The sequence below is a fragment of the Pleurodeles waltl genome, chromosome 4_2 (assembly GCF_031143425.1).
Source record: "Pleurodeles waltl isolate 20211129_DDA chromosome 4_2, aPleWal1.hap1.20221129, whole genome shotgun sequence".
Taxonomy (NCBI): Eukaryota; Metazoa; Chordata; class Amphibia; order Caudata; family Salamandridae; genus Pleurodeles; species Pleurodeles waltl.
This window is the reverse complement of record NC_090443.1, coordinates 1,028,617,893-1,028,630,817: the sequence shown is the minus strand read 5'-3', so window position 1 is coordinate 1,028,630,817 and position 12,925 is coordinate 1,028,617,893. Positions and strand designations below refer to the sequence as shown.

The window sequence follows — 12,925 nt, the reverse complement described above, 5'->3', positions numbered from 1 at the left end:
ATCTCCTAGGCATTCAACAACATGGCTTCTGGGTGGATCACAGCAGCAAGGTTTTTAAGTATCAGAAGTTATGCCAAACCTCAACTGAAACATAACTTCCAGCTTTGTTGTTCTGGTGAAATGCTGTTTCCAACTCGTGATGAAGGGCTTCTTCTGAAGTCGACATGAATACACAAGGTAGATGAGTTGGTGAGACAGTGCAGACTTTCTAAACGTTCTACTTTCTGTTTCCAGACAACTCTGCGAGCAGCAGAATTGGCCATTTAATGCTGTTTATGACCTCAAGCGTGTGATTTCTAGAAAGCACAAATCAGAAACTGTACCCGAGGGACCTGCCCAAGTAGTCAAATTGATTTTTAGTCAGTCCTTTGTTCTAAAACAAGCAAGACAACAAACATGCAAAATGTCACAAAGCCTTGATAAAATATTTCCAGCAGAAACTTTTTTTGTTCTGGAAATCTGCCTTTATTGTAGTACAAATAGCACTTTGCACTACATTGTATCAGAGGGACGTTCCGTGGCTGGTGGACATTCCACTGCTACTAATCGTTGTTTTTGACGCAAAGCCATATCTACAAAAGATTGTCAGGCCTACCTTTGTGTCAATAGTAACTCCTCCTTCAGGCAAGCGCAAAGTCAGGGAAATGTTTTACTTTCTCCTAACATTTCAAACATTGTTGTATGTGTGCCGCACCACACAGCACACATCCAGTGTGGAAAATGTTTAACACATTGTTTAAGCATAGGATTTTGTACTGGAAGGGTGACCTAATACAAAACGTATCCTGGACATCACACACATTTGCACTACGGTAAAAAGGTGTATGAGCTTTGTAGCCCCTACATTCCCTCTTGGATGGGGAAGGGCACACTGCCCACTCCACCCAGTGGTGTGATTTCTACCAAATCCGTCTCTGGATGGCAGGCACCATTGGCTGCTAAAACGGAGTGATAACATTGTTTTCACGGCTGGCACTGAGGCTGGTTGAGCATTCTCTGCGAGCCTTCTTGGCTCCGCACTGGTGATGGCAGCGGGCTAATGTATGTTCCAAGGTGTGTTTCTAGAGCAATGTAACAGGTCACTAAAGAGCCTTCTTCTGGACTCGAATGGAGTAATCTGTTATAAAACAAATGCAAGTAAATTAGCTAGTAAGCTTCACGATGCAGCAGCAACTAAGAACATGGGCAGCCCCCAGGGAGCAGAGTGCCTGTAAATGACCTTCATCAGTGCAGCACCATTAACACTACAGACAGCACGTGCATCAGCACAGCACTCGTAGCACTATCAAGAGCACCTACACAACACCCTCATTACCATACACAGCATGGGCAGCAGTGCAGCATTCTAAAACACAAAGCGAAGCTCCTGCAGCAGCTCGACGCCCTTCATCAGCAGCACAGCACCCTTTAATACCATAAGCAGCACTTAATGCAGCATAGCACTGTTCATCCCGTGGCTAGCACCTCCGGCAGCACAGCACCCTTTAACACCATAAGCAGCACTTCTAGCGGCACAGCACTGTTCATCCCGTGGCTAGCACCTCCGGCAGCACAGCACCTCTTAACACCATAAGCAGCACTTCTAGCAGCACAGCACACAGCACTATTCATCCCGTGGCCAGCACCTCCAGAAGCACAGCACCTCTTAATACCATACGCAGCACTTCTAGCAGCACAACACTGTTCATCCCCTGGCCAGCACCTCCGGCAACACAGCACCCTTTAACACCATAAGCAGCACTACTAGCAGCACAGCACTGTTCATCCCGTGGGCAGCACCTCCGGCAGCACAGCACCTCTTAACACCATAAGCAGCACTCCCAGCAGCACAGCACTGTTCATCCCGTGGGCAGCACCTCCGGCAGCACAGCACCTCTTAACACCATAAGCAGCACTCCCAGCAGCACAGCACTGTTCATCCCGTGGCCAGCACCTCCGGCAGCACAGCACCTCTTAACACCATAAGCAGCACTCCCAGCAGCACATCACTTTTCATCCCGTGGCCAGCACCTCCAGCAGCACAGCACCCTTTAACACCATAAGCAGCACTTCTAGCAGCACAGCACTGTTCATCCCGTGGCTAGCACCTCCGGCAGCTCTGCACCGCTTAACACCATAAGCAGCACTTCCAGCAGCACAGCACTGTTCATCCCCTGGCCAGCACCTCCGGCAGCACAGCATCTCTTAACACCATAAGCAGCACTCCCAGCAGCACAGCACTGTTCATCCTGTGGCTAGCACCTCCGGCAACACAGCACCTCTTAATACCATACACAGCACTTCTAGCAGCACAGCACTGTTCATCCCGTGGCTAGCACCTCCGACAGCACAGCACCTCTTAATACCATACACAGCACTTCTAGCAGCACAGCACTGTTCATCCCGTGGCCAGCACCTCCGGCAGCACAGCACCCTTTAACACCATAAGCAGCACTTCCAGCAGCACAGCAGTGTTCATCCCGTGGCCTGCACCTCCGGCAGCACAGCATCTCTTAACACCATAAGCAGCACTTCCAGTGGCACAGCACTGTTCATCCCGTGGCCAGCACCTCCGGCAGCACAGCACCTCTTAACACCATAAGCAGCACTCCCAGCAGCACAGCACTGTTCATCCCGTGGCCAGCACCTCCGGCAGCACAGCACCTCTTAATACCCATAAGCAGCACTTCTAGCAGCACAGCACTGTTCATTCCGTGGCCAGCACCTCCGGCAGCACAGCAACGCTTAACACCATAAGCAGCACTCCCAGCAGCACAGCACTGTTCATCCCGTGGCTAGCACCTCCGGCAGCACAGCACCTCTTAATACCATACACAGCACTTCTAGCAGCACAGCACTGTTCATCCCGTGGCTAGCACCTCCGGCAGCACAGCACCTCTTAATACCATACACAGCACTTCTAGCAGCACAGCACTGTTCATCCCGTGGCCAGCACCTCCGGCAGCACAGCACCCTTTAACACCACAAGCAGCACTTCCAGCAGCACAGCAGTGTTCATCCCGTGGCCAGCACCTCCGGCAGCACAGCACCTCTTAACACCATAAGCAGCACTTCCAGCGGCACAGCACTGTTCATCCCGTGGCCAGCACCTCCGGCAGCACAGCACCTCTTAACACCATAAGCAGCACTCCCAGCAGCACAGCACTGTTCATCCCGTGGCCAGCAGCACAGCACTGTTCATCCCGTGGCCAGCACCTCCGGGAGCACAGCACCTCTTAATACCCATAAGCAGCACTTCTAGCAGCACAGCACTGTCCATCCCGTGGCCAGCACCTCCGGCAGCACAGCACCGCTTAACACCATAAGCAGCACTTCCAGCAGCACAGCACTGTTCACCCCGTGGCTAGCACCTCCGGCAGCACAGCACCTCCTAACACCATAAGCAGCACTCCCAGCAGCACAGCACTGTTCATCCCGTGGCCAGCACCTCTTAACACCATAAGCAGCACTCCCAGCAGCACATCACTTTTCATCCCGTGGCCAGCACCTCCAGCAGCAGAGCACCCTTTAACACCATAAGCAGCACTTCTAGCAGCACAGCACTGTTCATCCCGTGGCCAGCACCTCCGGCAGCACAGCACCGCTTAACACCATAAGCAGCACTTCCAGCAGCACAGCACTGTTCACCCCGTGGCTAGCACCTCCGGCAGCACAGCACCTCCTAACACCATAAGCAGCACTTCTAGCAGCACAGCACTATTGATCCCGTGGCCAGCACCTCCGGCAGCTCTGCACCGCTTAACACCATAAGCAGCACTTCCAGCAGCACAGCACTGTTCACCCCGTGGCTAGCACCTCCGGCAGCACAGCACCTCCTAACACCATAAGCAGCACTTCTAGCAGCACAGCACTATTGATCCCGTGGCCAGCACCTCCGGCAGCACAGCACCTCTTAACACCATAAGCAGAACTCCCAGCAGCACAGCACCTCTTAACACCATAAGCAGCACTCCCAGCAGCACAGCATTTCTTCATGCACAGCATATCCGCACCATAGTGCCCTCTAACATATCAGACAGCGTTGCAAGTAGCACAATGCCATTCATACCATGAGTAGATCATCCAGCCATTCATACCATGAGTAGCACAGCACACATCCAACGTGGAAAATGTTTAACACATTGTCTAAGCATAGGATTTTGTACTGGAAGGGTGACCTAATACAACACGTATCCTAGACATCTCACACATTTGCACTACGGTGAAAAGGTGTATGAGCTTTGTAGCCCCTACATCTCTCAGGAAACATCAGCAGAGATTATATCGAGAATAGCACCGCTCCACTCCTAACACCATGGACAGAACCTCCAGCAGGACAGTAGTGCTCATACCATGAACATCATCTCCAGTCCCATAGCATATCTCAAGCCCATAGACAGTACCTTCAGCCGTACTACGGAAACATCTACTATCTGGGGCTGATACGGTCTCCTTTAGACTTCTACAAGTAGTCCAGAACTCGGCCGCCAGGCTCCTGTCCCATCGCTCAAAACGCACCTCGGTGTTGGCCTTCCCCGCGAGCTTCACTGGCGCTCAGTAGGAGAACGGATACAGTTTAGAGCATTATGCTGCATCAACAAGGCTAGGCCAGGTGCCGATCCGCAGTATCTTCTAAAGCTGGTAGTACCTACGCGCAATCGGTCCTCAGCACAGTCCCTAAAGTACAACGGGCACCTGAGGGAGGCTGATCCTGCTCATACTTGGCCCCAGGTTGTGGAACGCCTTACCCGAGGCCCTGAGAAGCTGCACCTCCCTGACCTTCATTGGTAAAGCTCTGAAGACCTGGATGTCCTGATTCTGCTGCGCTTTGTCAGGACCGACCTTCTGCCAAAGCAGCGGGCCACCCTGTGCGGGTAGCTGAGCGCTATACAATACTCTAATATTAATAATAATAATAATAATAGACAGCACCTCCCTAGGCACGGCGTGGTTCATACTCTGGACAGCATCTCTAGTAGCACAGCATCTCCTACCTCGATCGACAGCGCCTGCAACAGCACAGCACCTCCTATAAAACCCTGTACAGCGCTGTTGTGAACTCCACCCCCCCCCAAATGTGGGGTACACTCAAACAGATTTCTTTAGCCCCATGAGGAAGTCGCTTAGCATCCCTCCTTCTTCTCTATAATGTCTAGATTTAGACCCAGGCAGATATACTCTTATTTGTTGGGGTGATGTGTAGTTGCGCTGGCTGTTACCCCGATCTCTGAAAGTAGTACATACCTGAAACAAGTGGTGTTTATAATGATTAGTTATTTATTATATGCAATCAGCATACACACCTTGTGTATAATAATGATAAGAACTATTAATAGTATTTTAGCAGCCATCTTATAAAAGAAAACGAACATTAGAAAACCCCAAAGCATTTATTGCAAACATTCCTACTTTGTAATTAGTCTAAACACTGCCTATCTTTATACCTACATTATTGTCAGCCTCCCAGTTATGGGTTTGGCAGAGTTGTCACATCATCTGTTTCTACACTATGCCAAGCCAGGTATCAAACCTGCATACCTCCGACAAGCTTGGTGGGTGAATATCAGCCCTCTGCCATTCTTCCCAAGCAAGTGTTCATGTCCCCCTCTCATTCCTTGGCCTCTTTAGATCATCTTCCTCAATTATTTGCTAGGAAGGGAGGAGGGGGAAATTGTATATGCATCTGTACTCCTGCGTGAACACTGGTGAACACTGCCTCAGTTAAAGACATGTCCGAAAGGCAGCCAGGATGGAAGATTTTCTCTTTCCTGTATTCTTGTTGTTTTTGTTAGCAGGATTAATGTCTGCATGTTCATGAAATAATATGTCAATCTCACACAGTCTGTTAGCTATTATCACATTTCCAAATATTAGTTCCCTTGGACCTACAACTTCCACGCGCACAATCTAAACGATTAGTGCGGTCATGGTTAACATGCAAGGAGCCCTGATTTGTATATATCATGCACAGGAATTGTCAGGAACAATCCTGCCAAGTCATCATCATCAAAACTGTTTATTTCAGGTACTGACCCATAAAATAAGACAAACAATTTTATCAAGCATCACATAGATTAATAGATGTCTATGATATAAACATTTCACATAAAAACAATTGAAGTTAAAACCATTCTCATTAAAACGAGCAAAGTAATAGGAATACTAAACAACAGTGAGACAAAAATAAATAACTGCATAAAATAGGCCGATGGAAAGAAATAAGTGCAAGTTGGAAAATACAGTACACGATGCGCCCACGAAATTAACCAATCAAAAGCAGTGTGTAAAAGGAGGGAAAAAAGAGCATTTATGTTAAAAATTAGATATTTTTTTCCAGAACAATACTCCCACCCTCTTCCTGAGTAGCCACACCACATATAAGTATCAGCTATTGCCGAATATCAACAAATGGCTAGTGTCAGACCGTAAAATAGGATAGGCCTCCTTGTATCGTCTGACACCCATGGAACCACAGAGTGGTTTAAGCCAGATCCGCCTCAGCCTATCATGTGCAGGACAAAAATATAGGACATGTTCAACACCCTCAATCCTATAATTACAAAATACACACACTGGTGACCCAATACAATGGGCTTTCCATCTATTTATACCTGTGTGTACTAATAGTGACCCCAACCTGAATGTAATAAACAATGTGTGAGTCAGGGAGGTTGGACCATGTCCATGCACAGTTCCTTGGTGGGTGTAGGCTTGAAGGATAAGAAATCAGCCACCTTACCCCCAGATTTGGCCTTATCATGTGGACCAATGATAATACTATTGCAATAGGCATCTTTTATAACAGCCTTGGGACTGGGAGTAATTAGCAAGGTATTATTCCAATACACTCTCAAGCCTAAGTCATGAAGGTAGAGTTTAACATGTAGGAACCAAGGTGGGAGGCTGGACTTACACAAACTCAACACTTTCTCTGCTACTACCCTATAATGGGAAAGTTCTGGGGTAGACCACAGTCTAGCCCAGTATAAAAGGGGGTTTAACGCAGCCAGGTCACTGACCCTCTTTAGGACGGTGTCAAAAAATAAAGGAATAATTGATGTACACTGAGGAAGGCTGAAAAAAAGATCTCAAGAAACTATTCTCCTTTGATGATATCCCTTGAGAATTTGCAGCCCCCCGATTTCTGCTCTGTACAGTGCAGCAGCCTGGGCTTTAGCCCTGTAAACTTTAATGGCTGGAGAGGCAGATTTGGGGTGGTCACCTTTAACCTCCAAACAATTGCAGACGCAGTGTGTATCAGTATTAGTTCACTTTTTTGCAACTGGGAATTCCATCTCTTGTATTTACCATGCACAGGGATTGTCAGGAAAACCCTGCCAAGTCCATCACCACCTTCAGCAGCACTACACTGTCCACACAATGGACAGCAAATCTAGCAGCAGAACACCTCTTAGTATCATGGACAGCACCTCCAGCAGCACAGCATCATCTAACACTGCGGACACCACCTCCACCAGTATACCAGTTCTTAACTCAATGGACAGCACCGCAACAGCACAGCCCATCATAGCACCGTAGACAGCCCCAGCAGTGCACTGTTCATACATTCTCTGGGCAGTAGCCCAACATTTATAGTACAGACACACTGACCAGGTCAAGGCAGGTAAAGGGCCTAATATGTTCATTCTCTGTTTCAGGATTCACCTTGTCTGACATTACAATCTGCATCCTGGGAGCCCCATCCACCTTCCTGTCCCTCCTGCTGGAAGGAGGAAACCTGTGTCCAGGTGAGGAGAGCTGATGTACAGGCTCAGAGTTTGCTGTCTGTGGACATAGCTTGTCAGATAATGTATACTGTAGGTGTAGTCAAGTAATTATATCAAATCATTCAAAACAAATGTCATATCTGGTGTGCAGTACAAACAGTAATAAAACACAGGTCACTTCATAGGATGCAATGGGAATGAAAGCTTTCTTCATATTCACTGAAGGGAGGCTCCAAGGGGAACAATCCCTCCAGAAAGAAAACCGCAATGGGACTCCCGGGTCCTGTGGTCTGCCTCATAGTCAAAAACTCCCCATGATCAATCTACCTCCTGCTTCCTGTCCTTATGTGGCAATTCTGGATGAAGTTCCACATTTGCGTGAGGGTCAGAGAGAATCACATGAGGAGCTTGTTCATTAATCACTAAACTGGCTAGTCCGAAACAAGAACTCCCCACCCCCCACTCTATGGCAAACAAGCTATTTCTTACTATAGGATGGAGTGGCTTGGGGCGGGACTGGTGGATCTACCAGGGGACTGTGTAATTATCAGTTCTAAAGACATGCATTTTGTATGGAAGTTGCTGTTTGACCATGCCAGGAAAGGGGATTGAAAATTGTGGTCTGACCTCTAGGCTACTTCTACAAACATAGTTCTTATGTTAGGCTGATGTTCTAACCCCTTCACCCCACTGACATTGATTTAACTCCTACTGGTCCACAATACCACAAGGTGGTATATAGTTTTCCCACCTCCAACCGATTTATTGTGCTTGAAGGAGTTGATTGACTCAATAGTGCTAGTGGTCTGGGATGCAATCCTTACCCGGTGGCAAAAAGTGAAGGGTGCTGTAAGGCCAGGCAAGGTCAAGAGGGAAGAAGGAGAGAGATACACTTACCCCATCAGGTCATCATAGAAGTGATCCAAGTCGACCAACATCTCAAGCCCCAGGTCGACTATGAGAACGGTGTTAGGATAGAATCAGAGACAGACCTCCAAACTTACCTCCCTACTGGAGTGATTCCAGTGGAGAAAGGGAGCTACAGGCCTGTGCCCACATCCTAGATCCAAAACTCATTGACTGATAAAAAAGGCGACCACCAGGGAAAGGATCTTTGAAGTGTTAGGTGAAACTCAGTCCCAACCCCGATTAGGATACTTTTGTGGAATGTTGCTGGATTGGGCTCCAAAGTTGATTACTCGGACTGGGTCCACTTCATAGACCCGTTTGATCTCTGCCTCTTCCAAGAGACCTGGCTAACCATGCAACCTATAGTGAAGAAGCAGTAGCAAGGAGCAGGGGTAGACCCTCAGGGGGTCTGGCAGTTTGGGCCAGTTCCGCTCTTGGGTGTGTGGCAGCGGAGACTGCGATAGCATCAGGTGATATTTTAATGGGTAATTCTCACATTTCCATCTAATTTAGTCCTCTATGTATATAATGTCCATTTGAGACCTGTGGAATTAGACAGGAATTACCTACTGTTGAACTACTCTCTGCTCACTTGACTAGCTTGCCAGAGGGAGCTTGTAAAATAGTGGGTGGGAATTTTACTTGTCAATTTGAGACCCTGGTTGTCAGCATCAATGATCTTACGCAGGAGGAAGACAGGGTCTGGTCTGTCTGGGATTTGGCAATCCCACCCATTAAAAGATGGTCCCCGCTAGCTCTACAAGTAAATGCTCTGGCCCTAAATCAGTGTTTGTGCATGCAATGGGAGAAGGAAACATACCTTTAATCGTGTCCAGAGCACTAGTCTAATAGGCTAGATACTGGTAGATGTTAGAGTATGGCCCCACCTTACTGATATAATATTAACACCCAGACATGACAGCAACCACAATTCTTTAGTTCTTGATATGGATTCCCCAATCTGTAAAGGCTCAGTTAGTCGCTTTGAACCCTGTAAGAACAGACACCAATAAACAACAAATCAGTGCAGAATTAAATGGACCACAATGGTACACTCCTTGGAGCGAGTCGAGTCAATATATAAACTGGTAGAGGGCAGCCTGGGAGATCTGCTTAATCTGGACTTGGCTCTGGACCAGTAGACATGCCTAGTAAGGATTGGGGAAATTAATAAACAATTGTTTGAGGGCCTCAAACTATTTCTTTGTGGAATCTAAATTTTTGTGAGTTAAGAAAGGTCACTCTTCTTGGATCAATCGATCCTGTAAAGCTGCCAAGCTTGCTCTAATAGCCTCAGTTAAATCACAGGATAGAAGTGTGATACAAGTTAGGAGGGCGGCATACAAAAAGGCTGTCAGTAAAGGATAGAAGGACTAGGACCAAGAAAATGGGAGGGTTTATTGGCCGCCACAATAGAGGGTGACCATCACATTTTTTGGAACCTAGTGGCCACTGGGAGTATGAAGTGAAGCGCCCTCATTGAAAGTAAAGTTGCGACTGATGTTTGGATTACACATTTCTCCGGCCTGTACTCCCTGATAGTAAGAGCCAGTGCTCTATCTATCAACAGATGCAATGGGCACCCTCATGGATGCCCTATGGGAAGCTACTGGCTTTGAGGGCTGCCCCTCCATATCGAGCCAGGAAGTGATCATGGCCATTAACAAGACTGTCCCCAACTAAGCACCAGGGATCAGCAAGATCCCTGGAGACTTGTTTCTGGCAGTCTTATGCCTGGGGTCCGTAGTCTGCTCTACTATTCAACGCTATCATAAAAGGGATGTCCATTTCCCATCCTGGGCAAGGGCCAAAATCATACCAATTTATAAGAAGATTTCCCTTTTTTGCCAGCCAATTATAGACCTATTCGTCTTATTGATACCACACAAAAACTGATCAGTAGAACTATTTTAGAAAGGCTACAGGAATGGAATGGTGGCCAATGATATTTAAACTTCCTTGCAAGCAGGCTTTTGTGGATGCACATCTACCATTGACCAAGTATTTAGGCTCCAGTGATTATTCTGGAAAAATGTTGTCCTTGAGGATGGAAGATTGTATGTGGCGTTTGTAGACCTGCGATCGGCCTGCGACTTGGTTCCTAGACACATACACTGTAGAAAGTGCTAGTTCGTATGGGAGTTCCAGTGTGCCTCCTTGCGATCATTGTGAGGCTCCACGAGCAGAATTTTCCCAGGTCCGATGTGGCCGGTTGGGAGAAGTGACTGAGCCATTTTCAGTCAATCATGGTGTTAGGCAGGGCTGTGTTCTTGCCCCAACTCCTTTTACGGTGTATGTTAATGAGTTAGCAGCCCGCTTGAACATGTGTGAACATACTGAGATTAGCCAGCATGAAGGTGCCGGCCCTAATGCTTCAGGATGACACACTTCTCTTGTCTAAGTCACCTATGGGGATCCAGAAAATCTTAGATGAATTTAGTAGCTTTTGCAGTCAGAATGGGTTGGAAATCAATTTGGTAAAAACAAAATATATGGTGTTTAATCCTTTCTTGAAAGAGATCCATTTGGAACGGGTCCAAACATTTGATTATTTTGGGATCACCCTTAATGAGCAAACGTATTGGGCAGTACACATCTCTAAGCGCAGACTCAAATTGGAGCGCACTGTTGGGGGGTGACGAAAGCTCACCGAGGCTCTTTCTTTAAACCAGGTTCCCCAGTGATTCAAATATATTCTCACCAAGCACTAGGCAGTGCACTGTATGGTTCAGAGCTGTGGGGGCACACCAATATCAATGTTCTGGAGATCTCAGAGAATCGATTTTTGAGGCAGCTGCTGAGACTCCAGGTCAGTACTCCATTGTTTCCTCTAAAGCTGGATGTGGGGCTCAGTCCAGTCTCTGAGGGGATCGCTGTTAGACCAATCTTGTATTGGAGAATGGTCTTGGTAACCTCTGAGCTGTATTCCTATCCACAAGGCCTGGAAGAGATTCTCAGTCTCCCGCGATCAGGTGACCTTCCCTGAATAAAATATGTTAGAGAGACCATGGGGAGGATGGGGAACAATAGGCTGTGGTATGACCCTGTGAGGGGGTTCTCCTCTGATCTCTAAAGCGGCTCTTAAGAGGAGATTCAAACAGCTTAAATTGAGTAATCAGTGATAAGGGCAGCCCTGGGATTTTTAACAGATGTTTTCTTGCAGTTCAAGGATAACTATAAAGCAAAGCAGTTATTAGATGAAATAGAACCTGCCCAGGCCCAGAAGCTCTATATGCAGTTTATATAAAGTGAAATTTTATTGTAACTGGTAAATCTTAACTGTAATTGCAAATTGTTATTTTCACTGTTACTGCCCCCCATATTGTACTATCCTACGTCTTAGTGATTCTACATTGGTGGGTTCAGTCCTGCAGCACCCCTCCGTGAGATTTTGTTGTTTTGTTCTGTATTGCTTTTAGTTTTGTGAGTTATTGTTTTGGCATTCCAGTACCCGTCTTTTCCCTGGTTGCGCTCACCCTGCCCTTCCGCTGTTTTTTGCGTCTGCCGTTTCCAGCCTCCCCGGCTGACCTGCCCCCTTCCAGGACTACTCACGCAGGCCGATTTGCAGCCGTGCACAGCAGGCTCGCTGCTGGCGCGCTAAAGGTGTACAAAAGGAAAGCCCATCTGTGCCTGGACCACGCCCAGCACAGGAACTCTGGCTCCAAAGCCATCAGTTGCCCCACCACTGCCAACCGCTTCACCCTGACCCCCATTGGCCACGACAACAACTACTGCACTTCCTCGCCTAGACACACAGATGAACGCTTCACCTGTCTTCACTGCTGATTCTCCTGCAGCAACATCCACACAGCCAACCTCCAATCCTATGGAACTGCTCCAGTGCGTTCTGTTCAACGGCAGATCCCTCTGCAAGTACGCCACTGAAATATGGGACACCATCACCTCCTCCACACCCGACTTGCTGTTCATCACCGAGACCTGGCTCACACCATCCTCAGCCCCCAATGTCGTGACCTCAATGCCCCACGGCTACAATATGCCACACAAGGACTGCACCAACAAACATGGAGGAGGCATCGCCATTATCCACAAGGAGACCCTCCACTGCACCACCACAGAAAATGACATCTCATCTGTCATTTAACACCTCAACTTAGAGATCAGAATTGACGCAAACACAACTGCCTGAGGAACCGTCTCATACAGACCTCCAGGCCCCCACACCAGCTTCTGCAACCCCATCGCCAAACTCATCACCCCCCTAGCAATTAACTCCAGGAGCTACATACTCCTCGGCGACCTGAACTTCCACCTAGACGATCCCAATGACCCCAGGTCCGCCACCCTCT

The 12,925-nt window shown here is 47.8% G+C and overlaps 1 protein-coding gene across 1 annotated transcript in view; it reads left to right on the top strand.

Moving 5' to 3' along the window:
- Positions 1-12,925, top strand: part of LOC138293639 (carnosine synthase 1-like) — a 205,572-nt gene that overhangs the window by 67,149 nt on the left and 125,498 nt on the right. Inside the window, exon 4 of the mRNA XM_069232927.1 lies at positions 7,638-7,727. Within this exon, the coding sequence (XP_069089028.1) occupies positions 7,638-7,727 (90 nt within the window). The remainder of the gene's footprint in view (positions 1-7,637; positions 7,728-12,925) is intronic.